Genomic DNA, 26,224 nt, shown 5'->3' on the forward strand with positions numbered 1-26,224 from the left:
CAGTGAATTAGTGAGGTGTATTAAATATTAAAAAAGTTTTTAAATTAGTTTATTTATCCTTATATATTGTTTATTTGTATTGTAAAATAGACGATGCCAATTATTCTCATGATTTAGAACATTAAGTGGGTTGTACATTAGGTTAGTTTTCTTGTCATTACTTAATCATATCTTAAGAATAAAATGTTAAGAGTAATATATTAAAGTTACATTAATAATTTTTTGATTTTTTTTTCCCTTCTATTTTATATATATATATATATATATATATATATATATATATATATATATATATATATATATATATATATATATATATATATATATATATATATATATGTATGTATGTATATATATATGCTTTTATAATTTATACTACATATGTATTTATGTTTTACATGGCGTCAGTATTACTTTTTATTTACGAATCTAAAATGCTCTGTATAAATAGGATATTTGAATAAATAAATATTAGTGTTGAAACAAAAAATTATTTTCTTGTCTTTTTTAAAAGAAAAAAAATAATCTTTTACTTTTGATTTTAAATAATTTTTTTAATTTATGTTCTCTTCCAAGCAATTATCTCCAATTTGCCTCCAATTCCCTAAAAAATATGCAATTTAATTGCCTGATTAAATATATAAAACTATTACGAAACTATAACAGCTGAATTTGATCACCTTAAAATTTATTTGAACTTTATTAAAATGAATACCAGAACTAAAAGTAATAAATTTGTTCAGTTTTAATAAGGGGGTTAGTAGTAAGATAATTTTATGTCTAAAGAGTACCATTACGGGGGATAAAGAAAATGTAGCTATAACGATAAGGCATAACCTATAACTAAAAATTTACCCCCATAGCATTTTTAATAAATCAATAAACCTCCTTACCTAATAATTGTCATATATATCTATATACCTAATAACTTTGAATTTAATTGCATTTTTGTTTCTTCCTTAAAGGAACTGCAAAATGATCACAGTAAAAACTTTTTTAACTTATTTCTTTTTAATGTGCTCAACTTCGATTTTAAAGTTTTTTCAGTTTCATTTTTTTATCACAATTAAAGAAACTACGTAAATCTTTTTTGTATATTTAGGTGGCAGTATTAGTGGCTTTTTTGGCGGCGTCGGTAACCGCTTCAAATTATATAAGAGTTTGCTATTATACAAACTGGGCTCAATACCGACCTGAACCAATGAAGTTTTTTCCTGAAAACATTGATCCATTCCTTTGCACCCACATCATGTATTCATTTGCTAAAATCACTAACTGTAAGTGTTTTTTATATAATTTACAAACTTTTAAATACTTTACAAAAGCAAATGCACGTATAAATATTCAACGAAAAAGATTTATTATTTATTATATCATTTAAACTGTCAAATTGTTTAGACAACAAACTCGATATGTATGAATGGAATGACGACAAAATGTATCCACGTGTCATGGCTCTTAAACAGAAAAATCCAAATTTAAAAATATTTCTGGCAGTCGGGGGTTGGAATCATGAAAATGGAGGTAGTTAAATGTTCTTTTTTGTACGTGTCGTTACAAAACTATGCAGCCATAGTTTTAGTAATCACCAGAATAAATAAAATTTTATATATAAAATTTTATATTAAAAAGTTTAAAATTGAGTTAGAGAGCATCATACTTAAAAATCAGATCTCAAAAAAAAACGTAAGCCTTATAATATTATTTTCATCTATTTATGTAAAACAAACTGTTTTATAGACACTTCGAAATTTTCGGTAATGGTGAACAGCCAATCAAACAGACAGGCGTTTATCAAATCAACAGTTGAGCTTCTTCGTCAATGGGACTTTGATGGATTTGATCTTGATTGGGAATATCCAGCAGGAAGAGGAAACTCGCCACCAGGAGACAAACAAATGTAGGCAAATAAATAATATTTAAAATAGTAATAATTAGTAATAACTATAATAATACGAATATTATTTTCATTTTTCAACTTAAAGGTTTACTTTGCTTTGCAAAGAGCTCATTCAAGCATTTGATAAAGACGCTGTTGCAAGACAAAAACCCCGACTTCAACTATCAGCTGCAGTATCTGCTTCCCATTTAGGCATTGATGCTGGGTACGAAGCAAAAGAACTTGGCGACTACTTAGACATACTAAACTTAATGACTTATGATTTACATGGTATTTGGGATAAAGTAACCGGACATCACACTGCTATGGCTGGTGACGGAGGTAAAAACAACTTTTTACTCGACGCATACACAAACAGGTTTACATATACATATACAGATTTATATATATATATATATATATATATATATATATATATATATATATATATATATATATATATATATATATATATATATATACATAATATATATATATATATATATATATATATATATATATATATATATATATATATATATATATATATATATATATATATATATATATATACATATATATATATATATATATATATATATATATATATATATATATATATACATATATATATATATATATATATATATATATATATATATATATATATATATAAAACTGTTTTATTTAATGCGTTTTGAAATATTTAGTTAATGCACCAAATCGAAAAGAATTTACCATACCTTATGCCGTTGATCACTGGATAAATCGCGGTTTTCCTGCCAAAAAAATAGCACTAGGTTTGGGCACTTATGGTCGCGCTTTCTTCCTTAAAAATCCAAGTGATAATGGACTCGGTGCTCCTATAGAAGATAGAGATTGGAACAAAGCCCCAAAAGGAGAATTTACACGTGAAGAAGGTTTTCTTGCTTATTATGAAATATGTAAAATGGATTTAACTGTTGTACAAGACAGTGTTGTTGATGCTCCATACGGATATAAAGAAAAAACATGGGTTGGATATGATGATGAAGCAAGTTTGAAGAAAAAAGTAGAATCTCAAATTTTCAGTATGTTTTCTTATGATATTTTTTTATTCAAATGTTTTTTATTTGATTATTTGTATCTTAAAGTTTTAGGATTAATATTATAAGATTTAAAAAAAAAAGAAGAATGGAGTTACCAGTTGAAGTTGAAATGAACAATTAAGTTAATAAGCAAGTGAATCGAACAATCGAATAAATAACAATGCGTATAATATAAAATAAAGAATAATTTTATTCAGTTTAAGTGGAACTAAAACAGTTGAAATCATATTTTTTAGAAAAGGGTCTTGCCGGTGCCATGTTTTGGTGCTTAGATCTTGATGATTTTAATGGACGTCATTGCGGTAAAGGACGTTATCCATTAATGTCTTCAGTGGCTCAACTTCTTGGTGGATATACTCCTCCAGTTGAACCAACTTTCGCTCCAACAACTAAAGGACCATCAACACCTAGCAAAAGTACTGCTGCCACTGATGGTCCTGTTACCAATCCCCCAAGTGGAGCATGTAAAGCAATTGATCCCAGGGTACAAGATCAATGGTGTAACGATAACTGCTCGAGAGGATATTGTCCTGCTGACTTTTGTAAATGTTAAATAGATGAATAAAAAGTTTAGCTCATTTCGTTTGTGTTATAATTTATTTTCGTGACTCTGCAATTAACCTTGTAATAGGTATACTAATTTAAATATTTATTTCTGTCAACGAGAAAACACTATTCCTAAAGCGTGAAAGACATCAATGAGATTTAAGTACACAAAATCTTTTTGGTATATTTAACAAAAAAGTTTGAAACTACACGCATAGCAATTTGAATTGCAAAAAAGCGTGTACATAAAAATATGTTTTAACTTCTAAATGAATATAAGATTATTATTTTAAAAATTTTTTTGATTTAGCTTAGGTTTTAATCTTTTTTATTTTTATATTTTACTATAGTTATTTTGCTTAATTTTTCAAATAAAAATGAAATATAATTTAATATTAACTTTTAAAACAATTAATGCGCAAACTTAGATATTCAAAACTAAAAAAAAAAGTATAAAATAAATGAAGAAGCAAAATCCATAACTTACAAAGAAAAAAAATTTGGGAATTGAAAGGTAAAACTTTGATTCAAATTTAAAATTAGGCGCTATTCTGTCGCTTAGCAATACTTTATAAAAGTCGCCAATCTATTTTAACTCTAGTCCCGAGAACTCTAAATAATCAAAAAGTAAAAAAAAAAAAACGAAAAAACTGTACTATTTGAGTTATTAAGCAAAAAATAATAACAATAATAAAATGATAAAAAAGGTATGTAAAAAAGAAAATAAATTGAATGAACTATAAAATAAGAGAAGAAAAACTGTAAAATAAAAATCTTAAATTAAAAAGCTTAAAAAACTTCAAACTATTTTTCTTACTTTCTGAAGAAGGGCAAGTAATTAAAAGATCTTTTTCTAAATTCGAATCTCTTTATTGTTGTTTTGTTTTTTTATTTATTTTTTCATCTATAAGAAGGTATATTCCGCCGCATTCAATTCAAACACTTTATTTAATTGGTTACATATTTATTGAATAACTTATAACTTAATTAATTTTTTTTTAAACAAGCGATTAGAAGTTAACTTTTTAACTTTAATTGTTTTTATTTTATTTTTTTATTTAACATTATATTTTTCCGTTTAATAAATATAACAGTTTCCATAAATTTACAATTAAGTTAATGACCGGAGCGAGAAGAAGGCATTGATTTACCTTATCGCCGAACACTATAACAATTTATAATTTTTACAAAGTTGTTTCAAGAATATATAGTATTAAAGAAAAATTAAATGAATGTTTACAAAAAATATATAAAAAATAAAGTAAGACATCGTTTAATACACAGTATCATAACCAGATTGGGCGAAAGTAAAAGTGAATATTAATAACTTATATATATATATATATATATATATATATATATATATATATATATATATATATATATATATATATATATATATATATATATATATATATATATATATATATATATATATATATATATATATATATATATATATAGCAAGAAAATGTGATTTTTGATAATGGTTATTGTCAAAAAATTTTAACCTTTTTCTAATGATTACGAGGAATAATTACCTTGTTTTTCAGTATTTAAATTATATATCTGATCTATTTTTAGAAGAAAGACTTATAATAATATAAATCAAAATCTGTGTTTAATAAAAACTGTTTTGAACCAGTTTTGAACTGATGTAGAAATTTTTATTCTCCCGGAAACAATGTTTGGGAATCTTTTCCACAAAAGTGGTCCGCTATTCTGAATTGAATAAAAAATTTGCTTAGAATAAGATTTTGGTATAACAAAGTTGTTTGCGGACAGGGTTAGGGTTATATATAATTTGGTAATGCCTTTATTTTCTTTTATATTGATAAATTTTATTTTTTTTTATTCAAAAAATTTCTTTCTTCTTTTCTTTTTTTTTCTTTTTTTTTTAAAGTTACTCTGGTAAGCTCCAGAAAAACTCTTTGGTGGGAGCAATTTTGACACTTTCCTGATCTCAAAATTATAAAAATTGAAATCATCTATCACCGTCCGCAGAAGAAAAGTTCGTTTGAAATTTTGCTTACTCTTAAAAAATTGAAAATGACAGTATTCAATAAATTTTGGCATTTTTACAGTATTATAAATATTCTTTATTCTAGATTGGCATAAAAAACACAAAAGGTAACTGTTTAATAAAAAACTGCAAAAGATTTTAAAACAAATCAAGCTTTAAAACACTATTTTTTTCTAAAATAAAAGATATTTAATAGTTGCTTTAAATAATCTGCAAAATCAGAAGAAGCTATTATGGAAAATTGCATCTTTGATAGTTTCATCAATGATCCTTAAACTATGGTTGAGTACAACAGTTTTACTCAACAAGTTATCCAAGAGTGAAAAAAGCAGTTTTCCTCATTAAAGTTTTTTTATATATTATTATATTATTATGTATTATATTAGAAAATGTGCACTTCTAGTATTCATACTTTTCTCTTCCTTACAAGCTTTTGCTGTTCTGGTCAACCAGACAGGTTTGCAGCCACTTCCTATACTCACGGTGATCAATTGGCCTTTTGTATCTACTCCAGTATAATTTGAAGTTGTGGTGTAAAGCCTCTAATGCCTGCTCACTGTATATTCTTTGTGGCTCCCTTCGATCTTCAATAAACTCTTTCACGTGGAAAAATACTGCATGAACCTTTGGAGTGATGTTTCTTCTTGTCAGAGACAAGTATGCAGTGTGAAATTCATTAATTCTTTCTACATAGTCAGGTTTCAATTTGTTTCTAAAGCATCCTGAAACAACAGAATCAAATTTTCGCAGTGCGTCAATTATATCAAAGATGTCAAATGCACAATCTTGTTCTGCTATTCTCTGAAGAAGATCCACGTTCTTCAGCGTTTTCCTGCATTCATTGCCAGCAAACTTCCCACTATGAAAAGGCTGTGGTTTGATATGCAGATCATTTAGTCAAGCTGAGACTTTTGGCCAAGACTCCTTTAGAATGCTGTAAAGATGATTTACAAAACCCAGAAGTAAGTGGAGTTACATTTGTGGAATGACGTCCAAGACAAGTGTGCTGTCTGGTACATTTAGAAGTGGTAAGTTGCAACATTTTTGAATAGCTTAGCTTTCCTTAAATTCTGACCACTTTCATTGAAATCCTCAAAGCATCTTCTTAAAGAGCCAAATGTTCAAGGGGTGCCACACTGGGCTAAATTCTTGTCAGAGACATCACACTTTGTGCAATGGTGAGAGCTGGCATGTGACTGAAGGCCGCAAACAATGTTGGTTAACTTCAAATCTGTTGAGAGAAGGAGGTCCAAATTTTTTGATTCCAAGAAGATTGAGGATCTTTTGAATATTACTGTAATTTTTTAGGCGCATCCTCAGCAATTGCAACTAGCAGCTGCTTCTTGACTCCACTGTCCCTGGCAGTTGGTGTGGCTAAAGTTTTCTTGCTTGGTGGTGACCCTGCCTCCATGTTCTGCTGTGCCTCTTGACTTGCACTTGCACAAGATCTTGAGTGCTCAAGATAGGACCATCACCAAAGAGTCTTTTTCCTCTTAATGAACCTGAAAGTTATCATTCCATTACATTATTGTCTTGATTGTATTACATTCATAGTAATGCCATTAATTTTTTTAACTCTAGCAAAAAGCAACTGTCTCACTTAGTTGACTTTACTAAAAGTCTATTTTATGTTTCACTAATTGAAATATATTAAAATTACCTTTTGTTAGTGGTAGGGGGCAACCACCAATTGCATTAGACAGTCTGGTTGTCCCATGTGTAGATTATTCTTTGACTGCAACAATAGTGAATGCAATTTGCTTGGAGACTTTAAAATTCGTGATCGCTAGTTGTCTCATATTTTCTCGAAACGTGAATGTGTTACAGTTGTGAGAAATGCCTCTTCCAATAACCGAGAGAGTATCTAAGCATTATGTTTGAGTTTATCCTGTTTCTAATTTTTTTTTATCTTCAATTGGATACTTTTCAAAAACTTTCATTCGACCAATCTGTCAGATTAGGCAGTCACAGTTGTTGTCTATTGTTAAAGGTTGAACTTTGACAGATGTGAAGTCAAAAAGAGGTGATAAATTGACTTTTGCTTCATTCTTATTCTTTCCTATGGTGATTCAGCAAGTATCACATATTCCAAGTGGCACTCTGTTATCAGCAAAATCAAGATTTGATAAAAGTATGCTCAACACATCATCCATCATAGATTTTATGAGAACTCTGAAAACATTACATAAAACTCATCAGATAATGTATATCAAAAGAAGTTTATGTTAAATATTCAAATGAAGAAATAAATGTTTTATAAATAAATCGAAATATTACAGAAAAAAGAAAAAATATCACAACATCTTGAGTTATTTCTCATACAGAGAAAATAGATGGTTTTTCTTCAATCATTGTGTGATTTGGCTTGTGATTTGGCTTAATTTGCCATTCTTTTGTTTCAATTTAGGTTTAGAAACTGAAGAAATTTTTCTATTTTTCTGTAAGAATACTGAAATGTATATTTTTTAAGTACACAGTTCAAAATTTGAGTAACAACATAAACTTAAAAATGGTAATTGCTGTTTCCTGGATTTGGTAAAAATTATATAGATTCAAAATTAAAAGTTATTTTTTAATTTTGGTTAACTTGCAGCATGGAAGTTACAAACAATATTCAATTAATGATCGCAAAATTTTATACTGAATATCTAAAGTTAACGTAAAAAAAGAGCAATATAAATCATTAACAATTGCTCATTCTCAGATTTAGTAAAAATAAAATTATTTGCAGTTTTAGATTCTAATTAGTTTCTCTTACCAGATTATATGTTTTTAATTGTTTACAATTTGAAAATTTAAGGTTACTACTGCTGTAAAAATACCAAAAACTTTTATTGCTGTCATTTGCTGTTTTTTATAAAGCAAAAATTTAAAAATGAAATCTCTTCAACGGACGGTTATGGATGATTTCGGTTTTTATAGTTTTGAGATCAGGAAAATGTCAAAATTGCTCCCAACAAAGGGTTTTTCTGGAGCTTGTTAGAGTAATTTTTTTCTTCTGTCAATGGCTGTGTACCCAACAAAACTCAAAAAATGGTTTATTTACAGGTTTTGCTTATATTTTGAATTATTGAAAAACTCAAAAAACAGAAAAATCTGAACTTTTGGTGTTTTCTTTAAATGATTGTTACATGTCCGCACGTTCTTACTTAATACTTCTGACTTTTTTCTTTATTTGTTTTTTGCAAAATTAACTTACTCTTGGTCCGTATGGGTGGGTTTTAATGCTCTTTAACAAGTTGAAATTGTCTTCTGCGGACCTTGGAATGTGGCCTTCATATAGCAACAAATGAGAGTAAATGACAATACCAACTGTTGACCATGTTCATGGGGTCATATTTTAGTAACTTTTTTTGAAAAAATACCTATGGCTTAATAAAATTTTGTTATGGAAATTAAAAGATTTAAAAAACAGCATATCCTTGCAACTCACTTATTTGATAAAAACATGTCAACTTTTTTTTCTTAAAAACCGATATAATCATGGATAAAATTCTAATTCTGATTTTTTCAAATAAATAAAATTTATTGAAATATTTGTTGTTTAAATAAAAGATTTACAAAATTCTTGCTTGAAACTGTTCGTCATTCAAATCACTCCAGCTCTTCTACAGTTTGTGGTCGAGACAGAATTCCTGCAGCAGTCTTACAAAATTGTTCTCCAGAACTCTCCGTATTTTCTCTAAATTACTTAATAAGTGCTTGACTAAGTCATGTTTTCGTGTCGGCTGGAAAATGGCATTTGTTGTTTCAATTTTCAAAACTCCGGTGAACATTCTAATACCTCCAATTATCGTTCGATGAGTCTTCATTCTGTTATTAGCAAGGTCTTTGAGTCTTTAATCAAGAAATTTCTCACATACCATCTTGAGTCAAATAACATACTGTCAGAAAATCAATACAGTTTTTGATCCTCTTTCTAAAGCTGACATAATAACTGCTGTGACTGAAAGATTTTATCTTGCATTAGCTGGAGGCGGAGAGGCTAAGGCTATTGCTCCAGATATATCTGAGGTTTTAGAAAAATTTTGCATGCTGGTCTTCTCCATAAGCTTGCTTTATATGGTGTATCTGAGAAAGTTTTTGAGATTATTAAATTAATTCTTTATAACCGCTTTATTACAAGTCATCTTCAAAGGTCTACACTCTTCTTTATTTCCAGAACATTCTGGGGTACCTCAAGGTTTTTACCTTGGTCTTGTTTTGTTTCTAATCTGACATAGCTCTTTTTGGTGATGACTCAACTTTATTTTTTTTTACAACTACAATAAATTTACACTTTGTTACGTTACAATTATATGACTTTATTTATTATTATAATTATATACTATAATTATATTGTAATGCAAACTATGAAATACAACATAATAGTATCATGTATAACGTAACATAATAAAACGGTTTGACAAATTTAACTAAGCATAACGTAAATTAATAATTTTTCGTACCATAAAAACTACCAGTGTTTAAAAAAAAAGAAAAAGAAAAATAAGACAAGACCTTTTGTTACTTCAGATATATGCATGTTGTTGTAAGGAAAGCTTGTAGAAGTCTATTAAGATTTATCATCAAGTACCTTCTTAATTGGTTAAATAAAGTCTAATTCATTTTTATATATATATTCAAAAGTGGTTAAACAATATAGAGTCAGTTATACTCATAAATATTTTAGTATAAATATTGTTGTTAAGTTTAATACATGCCTAAATATTTTTGATATTATGTATGAGGTGTTTTAAGTACATTTTTTAAGTTTTCAGGATTATTTAATACTTTAAGTTCTATATTTTTGGATATTATTTTGTTATTTAGGTTCGGACCCCCGGTAGGAAATGGAAAAGCGTAAGAAAAACTGTTGTTCTTTTAGGCAATGTTAAGTTGCCTGTTGCTCTTGTGATATATCTATTAGAGTTAAATTGAAAAAATTTTTCTAAAAGATGGACTACTCCAAGTTTGTATTTAAGCATGAATAGAATACTTTAGTAGATATTGATTTGGTAAACATTTAGTGCATTCAAGGTTTGAAGTAAAGGTTCAGCATGCTTGAGTTTATCTTTTTTTATAAACTAATTTTTATGCATGCTTTTCTCTTATTTAAATAGTACTCAAATTGGCCCTTGTGTGCCCTTGTAATATTAGTGTACGCAAGATAATTTTGGATGTAGTAAAAATAATGCGATTTAAAATTATGTCGTGACAACATAGGTTTAACTTTGTAGAGGATCTCAATATTTTTTAAAATTTTGGTGTTTAATGTACTTATATGGGCTCTCCAAGATAAGTTTTTGTCAATAAGTATCCCAAAATATTCAGCTGTTTTTGCTCTTTCCATGTATACCTTATCTATTTTTAGAGAGGGAAGGATAGTTAGAGTATTATTTTTTTTGTTTTTTAGAATAAAATATTGTGTATTTTGCTTTTTTCTGTCTTTAGTGATAACTTATTTAATTTCAACCATATATTTAATTTTTCAAGCTCTTTGTTCATATATTAATAAAGGTCTTTGATTGAGTTCGAGGAATAAAATGAGTTTGCGTCATCGGCAAACATTATTACATGAAGTTTTTTCGAGGGTTTTGTAAAGATGTTATTATATAGAAGAAAAAGAAAAGGTACAAGAATGGAACGTTGGGGGATACCGCACTCTAATTTTAGTAGTTTTGAGTGTTTATAATTATTTGAAATAACACATTGTTGCCTGTTGCATAAATAGTTTTTGAACCGGCCAAGGGTTATGTTTTTTATCCCATAGCTTTACTTCAAAGTAAAATTTTATGATTTACAGTCTTGACAGTGGCTTGTAAATTTTAACTCCAAAACTTGGTTATTCAATGCAAACAACTATCGCAATACTTTCAACATTTCTATATTAATTAATGGCAACTTCTCAGTGTGTCCTCTTCTTTATGTTTCTTGGATTATTGGAATATAGAAATTGATTGTAAATACAATCAAATTCTAAATGGCCATTTCCTTTCTCGTGATTTCATTCTCTTCCTCTACAAATTTCTTATACTTTTTTGGAATACTGTTATCATATCTGGGCTAGTTCTTCTAACGATGCTCTTTCTCTTCTAGACAAGGTCCAAAGACGCATTGTAAACATAGTTGGAGCCACTTAATCTGTTAAGCTTGAGCCTAATTCCCACCATCAAAAAGTTGCATCTTTTTCTCTTTTCAACAAATACTATGGTGGTCTCTGCTCAAAGAACCTATCATCTCTAGTTCCATAAACTAAAACTTAAGTCTCATTTTTTTGTTATATGTGTCCCTGCACGCTCTAAATATTTCTACTTTTCTAGTTTTTTTCCCCGCACTTCAACCCTTAGGTTGAAATGCAGGGAAAAAAATTTAATCCATCTTCCTGTATTCCTTACTCATACAATGTACAACTTTTCAAGTTTTCTTTCAACTGTTTCCTTGCTCTATAACTCTATATTTATTTATTTATAGTAACTCCTAACTTAATAATGATTGGTTGCAGCCTTGTTGCAACAAATCATAATGAAAAATAAAATTAAAATAATATTACTTCATTTTTTTGGCAATTGGTAACCCCCTTTTTAATTTTAACTAATATTTGCTTGACACTTTAATATAACTGAAATTTTCAGACGCTGAACAAAAGAATTAACTTTGGTAGATTTACTACATGATGAAAACGTTGATTAAGAAATATGTTGATATATACTGCCCTGCCGATCAAGAATAACCCAATCGCTGAAAATTGATTTATTTAGTCTGGTGTACAAGACCAGTGCAAGTGGGCATCAATTGGACTGGATATAATTTAAATAGTCCTAACCCCATTTTGCTGACTGTATTTAAAAAAATGTTTCTATTTGCCGACTGAAGGTACAAAAAGGTCCCAATTTGCTAACTAATGGCCTTGCAGGGGTAGAATATAACTCTATATAAGATTTTTCATCTGTAAAAAATTCATTCATCTTATATAAAAGATAATTTGTTCTAAAGTCATAATGAATATATTTATATATATATATATATATATATATATATTATATATATATATATATATATATTTTTTTTTTTCTTTTTTACATTTCTTCAATATTTATAAAATTACAAGTTAAGATATAATAATATAAACAATTACAAGTGAGGATTTTTACTATAAATAATAAAAATAAAGAATGCGCAGACTCGTAGAAGACCTTAAGGTGTTGCCGTCGAGAACCGCTGCAAAATCGTTACAAATTTACGTGTTACATATTTTAAAATAAATAAAAAAAAAACTGTGTTTAACAATATTAGAAGAAAAACATAATTTAAATAAAAAATAGAAATTTTCAAATAAATTTCCTATTAAAAGTATAAAAGTATATTATCAATAGACAAAATGATTTTCTTAAGTTTCCTTTTATAAGAGTTAAGTTTCCTTTTATAAGTTAAGTTTATTATTATTAAAGTTTTTTTAAGTTAAGTTTCCTTTTATAAGAGGTATAAGTCCATTCATGAGAAAAGTCAAAATGTTTCAAAACTATTTTTATATATATATATATATATATATATATATATATATATATATATATATATATATATATATATATATATATATATATATATATATATATATATATATATATATATATATATATATATATATATATATATATATATATATATATATATATGAATATATATATATATATATATAAATATATATATATATATGAATATATATATATATATATATATATATATATATATATTTAAATATATATATATATGTATATATATATATATATGTATATATATATATACATATATATATATAAATATATATATATATATGTATATATATAAATATACATATATATATATACATATGTATAAATATATATATATATATGTGTGTGTGTATGTGTGTGTGTGTGTGTGTGTGTGTGTGTGTGTGTGTGTGTGTGTGTGTGTGTGTGTGTGCGTTTGTGTGTGTGCGTTTCTATAGTAACATATTAACACATTAGTCTATTATTAAACAGTTTACAAACTGGTCTTATGTTAAGCAAACAAATAACTCAAAATCAATCTTTCTACATTTAGGGTGTTCATTATTGGCAGGGCAGTATAACAAAAACGTTTTGTATTCATAAAATGCAAATCAGCGTTTTGTTTAAGAGCCAAGTTATATAACTTTTGTTAATTAAGTTTTTGAAATTCAAAATTATAAACTTTGCAGTTTCGTTCCTAAAATTTTTTGAAGACTTATTGGTTTTTGTATTTTTTAAGATGACAACAAGGTGATTAATCTCTTGATTAGTTATTAACAAAATTGAGAGTGCATCAAAACATTAATAAAAAAAGTTAATGGCGAATCTTATCAGAGGTTGCAGTAGCTTTTTTTTTTATGTGTAAGATTACTCAAAGACATGTGGCAAACTTAAATCTTGGGTATGTTCAATTTAAATTTGAATGAGGCTGAGCATAAAAAAAATGCTGCGGTTGGAGCCGAACAACAACAACTCCCCCAATCTCAAATGATTGTCGGTTTTCTAAGAAGTATTTGATTTTATCAGCATTTGTTATGAAAACAAAATTTAGTGATAACAAGATTTTCTGTACTTCAAAATAAATTATCCTATTTATAATCTAAAATTTTAAAAAGTTTAAAAATAGAATACTTTTTAAAATACGTCGCCTTAAGCTTTTCCCTAAATTTCAATCATCCAAAACTCTTTTTTTATTGCGCGTGTCATCAAGAATCGTGTTTCATTTACGGCTTTTCGCAATGGACATTTTTGTGGACATGCGTATTACGCATGTACTAAAAAATGCGAACAAAGCTGTTTTTTTGCTTGCCTTAGAGACGGATTAAAGCGACTTTTTAAATCTTTGATAAATACGATATAAATATATATTTACTTACTAATAATTATGCTATTATGCCATCTTACATTTAAGGAAATAGGAAAATTAAAACAACTATAAATGTGACGTTTAAAGCTATAATCCACCTGCTAATTCGTATGACATTTTATTGCAGACTTTACTACCTTTTTTACTTTAATAAAACTTAAAAAAATCAATTTTATAATTCTAATGTTATATATCATTGGAAAGAATGAAATTTGAATTTTAATAACTAGCATAGTATCTTTACCAACCATTTTTTTAACCAATGAAAGGTTATAAAGTTTGGTAATTTTTTAATAATTTCGAAAAACATTATGACCGACTTTTTTTAATTTTAGTAACAACTTTAAGTAACTTTATTCAAATACTATATATATATATATATATATATATATATATATATATATATATATATATATATATATATATATATATATATATATATATATATATATATATATATATATATATATATATATATATATATGTTTCGGTATGGTGTCTTTACTTAAAAGGTGACATCATAGTCACCTTTTATGTAAGGTCACCATAAAAAACTTGATCAATTGGCATAATCCACCAATTTGCATATCATCTTCTAACGTCCTAATGCGTGAATTCACATATAATAATGCTCGTCACAATTTTTTTACAAATCGTATTGTCAATGATTAGAATAACTTGCCGTCAGCATGCAAAAAGGCTCCGTCAGTTAACGCATTTAAGAAGAATTGATAAGTTTTTTTTTTCTACAGCTGCAAACAGTACATCTTTTAATGAAGATGAGCTGCACGTTTATTAATTAATTCGTGCTCCAGCAGCCACAAATATTGACTTTTAAAATACTATTTGTCATAGATGTAAACTTTAATTAAATGAAACCTTTTTTCTCTTTTTCTCATTTTTGATATCAACTTACTTCCTATAAAATAACATATACCTTTTTTTTATTTAAAGTTAAAATTTCACAAAGCATAAATTTTTGTATAATTTGTTGGTTTTGTTTGTTTTTTAATTATTTGTCATGTTATCTAAAAAGACTTATTTAAATATATTACTATTATTACTATTACTATATATATTCATATATATATATATATATATACATATATAAATACATATATAGTATACATGTATATATATATATATATATATATATATATATATATATATATATATATATATATATATATATATATATATATATATATATATATATATATATATATATATATAGGGGGGAGTGGGGTAATGGCGAACGCGGGGTAACTCCGAACATGGTCAAAACAGCATTATAGAAAAATAAATTTGACAATTTTTTTTTACCTGCTGAGAGGGGATCCTATGCTAAGTTCCAGATATGCAGTAGTGTAATAAAACTGCGATTGTTGTTCACTGTAATTTGATTTTAACTTTTACTGATAATTTTATGCAACTTTTTTCATGAGTAACATTCTGTTGTAACTTCTATGGATATAAAACCTCTCCTTTTTTTGTTGTTATCAATATAATTGTATAATTTTTGCAGTTATTACAATTAGCATTTTATTCATTATTACACATCAGGGTTTGTGATTGCCCCCTGGTGTGTTTGGAATTACCCCACGAACGTAGGGTAATTCCGAACACCAATGGTTTTATTTTTGCCATAAAATTTTATTTTATAAAACGATTAACAAAAATTGCTTTTTAGGGTTTGTGACTGAATAGTTAAACTAATTGATAAGCAATAAATATTGTATAACTGGTGTCTATAATTCGCATTCCTGCTTAGGTGTTCGCCAATACCCCACTCTGCCCTATACATATATATATATATATATGTATATATATATATATATATATATATATATATATATATATATATATATATATATATATATATATATATATATATATATATATAAATCTACAGCATGTATACAAATATATGTTGTAAATTTTTTTTTTTGTTTTTATTTAAAATATTTTTAAAACTATATATTAGAACAAAAACTCTGATAAAAAATATCTTATTTTATTGATGTTTTAATAAGAAATACTTTTTTGAATCATTTTGTTATACTGCAGTAAAAGTGTATTTAAATAAACTTAAAACTAGAGCTGTACCAAAACCAAAGTTTTAACCGATACCGATACCGAAACTGATACCGAGTTATTTTCCGATACTGATTCCAATACCAATACTTTACCTGGTTTTCTCAAAGACAAACACATGAAATATTTTTTTATTTTAAAATTTTTATATTTAAAAAATAGGTTGAAGAGACAAAATCAAATATTTTTAATTGCTCATATTATAGTTCAGAAACATTAACATATCACCATGAGCTCCTGTTAAGCTATTTCTCTTAGCAGTATATACATTTCCACCAATACTAAAAAGTCTTTCACTCTCCACATAAGACGGTGGGCAGCTTAAATACTTTATAGCAAGCTTTGCTAATAGTGGCTTTTTAGTTCTCTGTGATTTCCACCACAACAAAGGATTGCTTTCTTTGTCAATAAGGTCTTCATTTGAGTAGAGCTGAATTTCGTTTAATAAAGTTTTATTTGAAAAATGAAGTTTGTGGTTGACCGATTTGTTTAGAATTAAATTCTATAAGTTCTTCAAAGCAACTGTCAAAATCCATTTCTATTATATTTTTGTATTCATTTAGTACAGTACCGTTATTTGCATATTCTGAGTCAATAATTTAAATGCCACAAGCTGCAGCCTAATCATTTTTAGTAACTTTGATATATTTTATATTTTTATGGGTTTTAATAAGTTGAATGGTTATGTTCTTAATACTTGTTTTAGTAGCTGAGAAGGTGTTTTCATTTTTGAACATTTTTAATTTGAATCTGGGATCAAGAAATGTTAATAAGATGATGTTATAGTTATCAGTATATTTTTTGAATCTATTCTCCGTTGAATTAGTTAAATCAGTTAGTGTTTTCTTCAGGCCATTAAACTTGTCATCAATTGAAGCTTTATTAATGAAATGCTTCAAAACCTTTACATATGGTATAATATCTGAGACAATACAATTTCTTTCACTCAAGCAAACTGTCATTTTGTGGAAATTTTTTAGCAAAACACAAAATTATCCAATAATCATCCATTTTATTGCACTTAATGAAGGAAACTTACTATTTTCAAGTGCTATATGGTTAGAAGTTTCCTTTGTTCATAACTTTGTTTTAACATATGATAGGTACTATTATATCTTGTTGGAACATTTTGAATAAGTTTGTGCTTGGGAACATTGTATGCTTCTTGAAGAGCTTTAAGTTTATGGCAGGCTCGGGGAGATTGGCTGAAATGCCCATTAACTGAATGGCTCTTTGCAATTACATTCTTGACTACTGTTTGTTCAAAAGTACACTCATTAATTACTAGTTGCAGTGTGTGTAAAAAACAAGGTATACTATCATATGGGCTATCTTTAATAGCCTTAACAATATTTGCATCATTATTTTTAGCTATTAAATAAATTTTTGAAAGTGATATTTTAAATTCAACCATAATATCTTCAATCAGTTCAGCAATATTTGCTGCTGTATGCCTGTCAGGAAATGGAGCTACTCTAAGTGCAACAGTTTTCTAATTAAATGTATTGTCTAAACAGTGACCTGCCAGGCTCATGAAGCTTTCATTTTAACTACTGCTCCATATATCAGTAGTAAAGTTTATGAAATCAGCATTGTGTAATGTAAATTTCACCTTATCTGTTATTGCTGAGTGAATTGATGGTAATACTGTATTGGCAATATACTTAGGGCTGCGAATAACATAATTTAGTTTTAATTTTTTCATCAACTTGTTGAAAACTAAAGCTATAGATAATGACTAATTATCCAATGCAATCATCTCTGCAATTAAGTTATGAATCTCTTGTGATGCAGTACTGTTTATATCCCAACTTTTCTTCTAATCTAAAGTTTCTTGCAATGTTTTCTGAGTTAATTGTACTTCACATACATCTTTAAACAAAAAACGCAAAAAAGTTTAGTATGAACATAAAAAAAGCATAGACACTCATTAACAAGTATTCACCTGTAATAAAACTTATTGAAGCGTTGTCACATATTTTAACGTTCTTGCTTGATAAGTGAGAAAATCCAGCTAAAACAGAATTCCTTTTCTCTCTGTGTGATTATTTCCTAATTTCCACTTCTTCTTTGTGCTGTTCTTCTATTAACTTTTTTTTATGTATTGCTTTAAGGTGTTTAATCATGTTAGTGGTGTTTCCTCCTCCAGCATTCCCTCCTCTAGAAATTATCTTATCACATAGCCTGCATTTAACTTTTGATAAGTCGCATGAATTTTTTAAGAAAAACTTCCATGCAATATTTTTATTTGTCAATGACATTATTAATTTAATAATTACTATTGATTTAAAGCTGAAAGTGAAAATAAAATGATTAATTTAAAAATATATTTTACAAAATTATAACAAAACGAAATTTGTCATAAATTTGAATGCAGTAAAAAAGCTTTGAAATAAATAAGTGAAACATAAAGAAATTTACTTTTAGTTATTTTAATTGTGTTTAATAACAACAATTTAAAACAATTGTTTGATTTTAAATTAATGAAAATTTATAATAAAAGTGATCATGAAAAATTTATTGAAAAAGAGTTTTTTATTTATTAAATTATTTAAACTATTTTTCAAGAGTTGATCCCTCATTTGTGTAATAATTGATGTAAAATGCATTTATATTAATAAATTAATCAAGTCAGAAATTAAACAGGTAATAGGCATGTTATTATAATAATAAAAAAATGCATTTTTGATTATAATCGAGAAGTAAGGAATTAAACCTTATAAAAAGTTTGGGTTCTAATTTTTATAGTATAACTACGTTATCAGTTTTTGTATCATTTGTATTGTCAAATAAAAATTTTAATTTTTCTCTCACATTTTCAATATACATGTTAAAAAAAGATTACATAAATAAATAACTGATTGATTATTGATCATGGATATCATGTAATGAAATTAAAAATTATAAAATATGTTAATAATATATTACCTCAATATTTCATTTTGATAAAAGATTATATGTTGTCCTCTTAGAAATGTACTTAATTATTTAATCTGGTGTTACATTATTATTAAAGTATCGGTATTATTTCACCAATATCGAAACCGATACAGATACCCAACAAAAACAGTGATACTGCTGATACTTGATACCGATACTTAACACAGCTCTACTTAAAACCTAAGTATGTAATATAAATTGCACCCTATTTTTATATCTTATTAATGGTTTTATAAAATACCCCCGTGAACTTGATTAAGTATTAACAGTAAACCAGATTAAAATAAAAACTTATTTAAGAAAGCATTAGTTCATTGATATACTTGAATATTTTAGGGAACAAAGTATAAAATTAGGCTAACCGTTGAAAAGAAGACTTTTAAGACAAAACGCCGTAAGACCTTTAAGACAAAACGCCGTAATAATACGGAGGGTCTTTTTATGCTTTAAGCATCACCGCCGTAATAATATGAACTGAGATAAGGTGTTTGTAAAATCTTAAAATTACGAGAGCCAAGTCCTAAGCGAGGCTTCAAAAGTAATCTATCACAAAACAAATTAATATTACTAGAGAGATTTCTTCAGTTTGTAGATATTTTTGTTTTGTAAACAAGAGTTATACAAAAAATATAACAAATAAATTCATTCAGGAGTGCAGTGTAAATCGCTGGAAAATTGTTACTACTAGGACTGATGTAGTAACGTCATTATCTAAGGAACTTTTAGATGATGATATCTGCACATACCTTAACAATTGGTACACCTCAATGATAACTTGTGATTTTGATTATTTTGTTCAAAGAACAACTCATGTTGTTCGAACATTACAAAACAACAAAAAATATCTATCAAAAGATTTTATTATTGCAAAATTGAAATCAAGCAAATGATGTGTTGCAGATGAGCATGGATATCAGTTCATGGTAACGCATTGGAAGGATAAACGCGGTGTTTTCATGATAGCCACCTGTATACCTGATACCACAGAAATAATCTTACGTAAAGGTGTTGGGAAAGAAGTAATAACTGTTATCTATATTTGCAACAGCAACATGGGTGACATTGATCTTAGTGATCTAATGACCACATCTTGCACGTGCGAACGTAAAAGGGTAAGGATAAAGGTGGTATAAGAAGTTCTATTTCTATCTTATTATTCTTTTATTTAATTCACAAAGTATTGGGAGGTAAACTGAAGTCTTTAGAATTCAGAATGGAACCTTTTAGTGATTTAGTTTTTTTTTATGGTTATGGCATTGTAAAATCTGGTCAGGGTGGGAGACCAAGTCTTGATAGTAATCCAATGCAATCATTACACCGTCATTACCCATCGCGTATGTACTAGAAACAGAATCAAAAAATGCACCTCAACGGAGGTGTGTTGTATACAGTAAAAAGGCAAAAGAAAATACTCTGTTTATTGTTGTTTTTTCATGCAATATTTTTGCATTAAATTTCCATTGGTAAAAAGATATGTCTCTCTCGGAATAACCCGCGCGTTTTGAGGTACGTCTAAAAAATTAAGTTGCTTGTAAAGGGTTAACTAGAACGTTTTTATTTTTTAAAATACTAGAAGAATTTAGCATATTATTGTAAGATGTTTTATTTGGAAAATAAATTTAAAAAAATGAATGATTAGAAAATAATAAGAAATTAAATTACTTCAGTTACGGAGCTGTTTTAATTAAGGCAAATCTCTTTTATGTAAACTCAAATACATATACTTAGCTCTGTCTATTGAATCAGTTTTACTTAAATATAAGTAAACAAATTACTTTTTTTTTCTTCCCTTGTTTTCTTATTTTGTGGAAACTCATGAAAATAATTTGTAAATGCCATTGCTCAACCTTTAAAAACATTGCACAACCTCTAAAAATATTGTACAACTTTTAAATGCGTAAATTCTAAAAAAAAGTAAAGTATCTTGAAGCTTTTATTTAAATTAGCTTAACTAATGGTTGTTAAGCTTCAGTTAATGTTGGGAAACGCTCATGTGTACACCTTCAGACTCCAATTTAGGAATAATAATTCATTTTTTTTTACTTATATAAACTAAGTTATTATTGTTTTGTTGAAATTGTTGTGTTGAAAAGTTTTTTCTTTTCCATTTTCTTTTCTTTTTTTTCATATATATATATCATAATTAATATTGTTTTGGCTTTTTCTTTTCCTAATTGTGCATATCATTTATTTCCTCTTATGAGCTTCGATTGTTCAACATAGAGCGTTGCAAAAACTGCAACAGCTGAATTTGTTCACCTAAAAAATTGTTTGATCTTTAATGTAATAATTGTTAGAATTAATAACATCGATCAAACTTGTTTGTTTAGATTTGTTTATTAATAGTTGCCTGAGACGACATATAATTTTAAGAAAATGATAACGGGTCATTAAAAATGTTATATCAAAGGTAATGCACAAGGTTCACAATAAATTTACCCCCTGAACATTATATAATAAAATTTATTATCTCCGTACGTAAATGTAATATAAAAACCTGCTGGTTTTGAATGTAATTCATTATAGTTTTATTCTTAAAGGACTTGCAAGATGATAACGGTTATTTATTTGTTGATATTTTATAAAATTTTTGTTTCATACCGTTTCTGTAAGTAAAAAATATCGTAAACATTTAGGCAGTGGTTTTGGTGGCTTTCTTGGCGGCAACCGCAACCGCTTCAAATTATGTTAGAGTTTGCTATTACACAAACTGGGCTCAATATCGACCCGAACCAATGAAGTTTTTTCCTGAAGATATTGATCCGTTTCTTTGCACGCACATTATGTATTCATTTGCTAAAATTACAAACTGTAAGTGTTTTTAAAATAAAGTTTAATTTTCTTCTCTGTTTAGAAAAATTTAAACAAAAAAATTCAATTTTTATTATAAAAAAAATTATCAAATTTACAAAGGTGTTATTAGTATTAAGTATTTATATTGCTAATAAAATTTTTTTTAAATATAATTATTTATAAAATCGCACGAGAACCAAATGCATGTTGCTTTTATTGATTGGTTAGCTACGCGCTTACGAATACTCTTAAACGCGCTTATGAATACTCTTAAACGCGCTTACGAATACTCTTAAACGCGCTTACGAATACTCTTAAACGCGCTTACGAATACTCTTAAACGCATTTATATATAATCTTATTAATCTCGAACCATTTAGACAACAAACTTGATATGTATGAATGGAATGACGACAAAATGTATCCACGTGTCATGGCTCTTAAGCAAAAAAATCCAAATTTAAAAATATTTCTGGCAGTTGGAGGTTGGAATCATGAAAATGGAGGTATTTAAATGTTTGTCGTAGCATCATAATTTATACAAAACAACTTTGAACTGTGTACATCACATGCTACATCACATGCTAATAGCTGCTCTGTAACTATATATAAAAGTTATTGCCTTATTTTATTTTTTCATATATTCTCTTGTAGACACATCAAAATTTTCAGTTATGGTAAACAGCCAAACAAACAGACAGGCATTTATAAAATCAACTGTTGAACTTATTCGTCATTGGGGCTTTGATGGGTTTGATCTTGACTGGGAGTATCCAGCTGGAAGAGGAAACTCACCCCCTGGTGACAAACAGATGTAGATAAAAATTAATAAAAGCAGTAATAAAGACAAACGGGTGGTTACTAAAAACTCGGACTAAGTTAACTGACTTTTAAATGCCATAAGCTAAACTTTTTTTTTTCATTTATTACCATTTTAAAGCTTATTTAATTCTCTATAAGTTAACTTACTTGTTTTTAGATGATTAATAAAAGTTAAGATAATAATGATGTCCTAAGCAAGAAGATATAGAAAAACAGATTTATGAGTTCTATTTGAGTAATAAACTGCAAGGTAAAAATTTCACAGTAGATCACTTTGATGCTAAACAAATTCCAAGAAGCACTAGCAATGATATAATCAAGCGTACTAAGAACAATTTTGGACACAAAAGAGTGCAAGGAAGTGGTCGAGTGGCATAAATTGTGACCATGAAGGTGATCAAGCGTCTAAGAACCATATTTGACCACAGTGACCGAGTTTCGATGAGGCAAGCCGGTCGAAAACTTGGATGCAGTCATTCACATATCATTAAAAATCTTGCCAAGTACTGACATCAAACTTATCCAAAACAGGGTATACCTGATCAATAAGAGAGCTAGATAGAGGGAATCAACACCGGCATTGATCGTCTTTATCGCAATTTTCAAGAAAAATTGGTCATCCTTGACGACGAGTCTTATTTCATGCTGTCACACTCAACGATAAGCAGAAACAGCACCTACTACACTAGCAACAGAGAAAAGACTCCACCGAGTGGTTTATTTTGAAAAAAGCGCAAGTATGAACCCAAACTGCTCCTCTTATTGACCACTTCTGACAAAGGTATTTCCTATCTATTTTTCGTCTCCAGCGGCCTTGCAGTCAATAAAGCCATATTTGAAATGGATATTATTAAAAGAAGATTAGTACCGTTTATCAATGCTCATCATGCCGATGGTAGTTATGCATTTTGGCCGGACCTGGCCTCATTGCATTATGCCAAAACCGTGACCAACTGCTATGAGACTCATAACATCAATTTTGTCATAAAAGTTGACAATCCGCCAGTCGTACCGGAATGTCACCCAATCGAAGACTTTTTGACTATTTTGAAAGGCAAAGTGTATAAGGGTAACCGACATGCAAAAAACATGAAGCAACTACAAACCAGATTAAAGCTTTGTCGGAAAATAATTGACCCTAACCTTATATTTTCACTTTTTGGGACAACTCGTCTTCGAGTTGGTCGAATCCGAAGAAACAGAATGTTTGAAGACAAACTTAATTAAAATAAATAAATAACTAAAAACTCTATTTAATGATATTTTTATTTAATCTATATTCTAAAAACTATGGGAGTAATAACCCTTGAAAGTATGTCCGGTTTTTTAGTAACCACCCGTTATCAAAATAAAAATTAAATTTTGATTTGATAAAATGAAAATAATTTTTTTTTTTTTATAAAGGTTCACTTTGCTTTGCAAGGAGCTTATACAAGCTTTTGATAAAGACGCTGTTACAAGACAAAAGCCAAGACTTCAACTTTCAGCCGCTGTATCTGCTTCCCATTTAGGCATTGATGCTGGGTATGAAGCAAAAGAACTTGGAAAATACTTAGATATTTTGAACTTAATGGCGTATGATTTGCATGGTATCTGGGATAAAGTAACTGGTCATCACGCTGCTATGGCTGGTGATGGAGGTAACAAATTATTTATTTTTTGCATTGAGACAAGTAAAGAAGGAATAAAAAAAGTTATCAAGTTGTTGTTGAACAGTTGTTATTTTGTGGATGCACGGGCAATTTTTATTTTGACTTAAAAAATAAAAAAATGTATGAGTATAATGTTTTTCTCTTAAATGCTTTTAAATTTTTTTTACCTGGCGTCATTTATTGGACTCTTAGTTTTTATTAAGATATACTAAAAATTACAAATTAATTGTAACACGCTTTTTGTTAAAGGCAGTTTTATTAAAAGTTTGTTCTATTTATGTATGTTGCGCTAATGCATTAGTTTGTTTAAACAATTATATAATTATATGTGTGTATGTTTATTGGGTGTAATTATGTGCTTGTATTTATTGTGTGTATTTATTCAATTTTTTATAATGCGACAATATTTAGCCATTATAAAAAGTATTAGGAAAATTTGTTATGGAATGGAGTAATTAAATCAAATGAGCTAGTCTAAATGGGAACTATACATTGCATACATAGATTAGGCGATTAAAGTATAGAGTATACTATAAATACTTCTAAAAATATTGATTGATTGCAGGTTTTAATTTAAATTGAAATATTTTAGTTAATGCACCAAATCGTAAAGAATTTACCATACCTTACGCTGTTGATCACTGGATAAAACGTGGTTTTCCTGCCAAAAAAATTGCTTTAGGTATGGGCACTTATGGTCGCGCTTTCTTCCTTAAAAATCCAAGTGATAATGGACTCGGTGCTCCTATAGAAGATAGAGATTGGAACAAAGCCCCAAAAGGAGAATTTACACGTGAAGAAGGTTTTCTTGCTTATTATGAAATATGTAAGATGGGTTTAACTGTTGTACATAACAGTGTTGTTGATGCTCCATACGGGTACAAAGACAAAACCTGGGTAGGATATGATGATCAAGCAAGTCTTAAAAAAAAAGTAGAATCTCAAATTATTAGTAAGACTGTTTTGAAATTTTTTTTTTTTATTTATAATTTACTTTTTAAAACGTAAACAAAACCATATTAGGTTTGAAAGAAAAATTTAACGCTTAGTTAGTACTTTAACAAAGAAATAAATAAAAAATTTTAAATTTTTTCAGAAAAGGGTCTTGCTGGTGCCATGTTTTGGTGCTTAGATCTTGATGATTTCAATGGTCGTCATTGCGGTCAAGGACGTTACCCATTAATGTCATCAGTGGCTAAACTTCTTGGTGGATACGTTCCTCCCGTTGAGCCGACATTCTCCCCAACCACAAAAGGACCATCAACGCCTAGCAAAAGTAGTACTGCCACTGATCGTCCTGCAACCAACCCCCCAAGTGGAGCATGTAAGGCAATTGATGCAAGGGTAAAAGATCAATGGTGTAATGATAACTGTCCGAAAGGATATTGCCCTACTGAATTTTGTAAATGTTAAATAAATTAAAAAAATTTTCACTTATTGCACTTGGTTTTGTTTACATTGTTATTTTTTTATATCATATATTATGGTTATATTTTCTCTTTAACACTAA

At 27.8% G+C, this 26,224-nt stretch overlaps 1 protein-coding gene and 1 long non-coding RNA gene across 4 annotated transcripts; one reads left to right on the forward strand and one right to left on the reverse strand.

Annotated features, from left to right (window-relative positions):
* The first annotated feature begins 847 nt into the window (after window positions 1–847).
* On the forward strand, window positions 848–26,156 carry LOC100214339 (chitinase-3-like protein 1). Of its 3 annotated transcripts, none has more exons than XM_065804239.1 (7): window positions 848–984; window positions 1,103–1,277; window positions 1,399–1,524; window positions 1,741–1,900; window positions 1,986–2,221; window positions 2,590–2,949; window positions 25,811–26,156. In XM_065804239.1, exons 1-7 carry the CDS (start codon window positions 976–978, stop codon window positions 26,125–26,127), a joined length of 1,383 nt encoding a protein of 460 aa, XP_065660311.1. In that variant the 5' UTR covers window positions 848–975; the 3' UTR covers window positions 26,128–26,156. The 3 variants fall into 3 exon arrangements, with proteins under 3 accessions (XP_065660311.1, XP_065660310.1, XP_065660309.1); XM_065804238.1 differs by lacking the exon at window positions 25,811–26,156 and adding an exon at window positions 3,204–3,545; XM_065804237.1 differs by lacking the exons at window positions 848–984; window positions 1,103–1,277; window positions 1,399–1,524; ... (1 more) ...; window positions 1,986–2,221; window positions 2,590–2,949 and adding exons at window positions 21,867–22,006; window positions 22,084–22,258; window positions 22,621–22,746; ... (1 more) ...; window positions 24,467–24,702; window positions 25,307–25,666.
* Window positions 16,409–18,718, reverse strand: LOC136084089 (uncharacterized). The gene is made up of 2 exons (XR_010640322.1): window positions 18,453–18,718; window positions 16,409–18,379 (listed from the first exon to the last, which is right to left on the reverse strand). It is a non-coding gene; the product is annotated as an uncharacterized LOC136084089 (long non-coding RNA).
* Window positions 26,157–26,224: the final 68 nt, after the last annotated feature.

Source organism: Hydra vulgaris, chromosome 08 (assembly GCF_038396675.1).
Source record: "Hydra vulgaris chromosome 08, alternate assembly HydraT2T_AEP".
NCBI lineage: Eukaryota > Metazoa > Cnidaria > Hydrozoa > Anthoathecata > Hydridae > Hydra > Hydra vulgaris.

Excerpts from the sequence above, each read along its gene's own strand:
- LOC100214339 (XM_065804239.1), top strand. Across the intron at positions 2,222-2,589 it reads TGCTATGGCTGGTGACGGAG|TTAATGCACCAAATCGAAAA; the intron begins GTAAAAACAACT and ends TGAAATATTTAG. Across the intron at positions 2,950-25,810 it reads AGTAGAATCTCAAATTTTCA|AAAAGGGTCTTGCTGGTGCC; the intron begins GTATGTTTTCTT and ends AAATTTTTTCAG.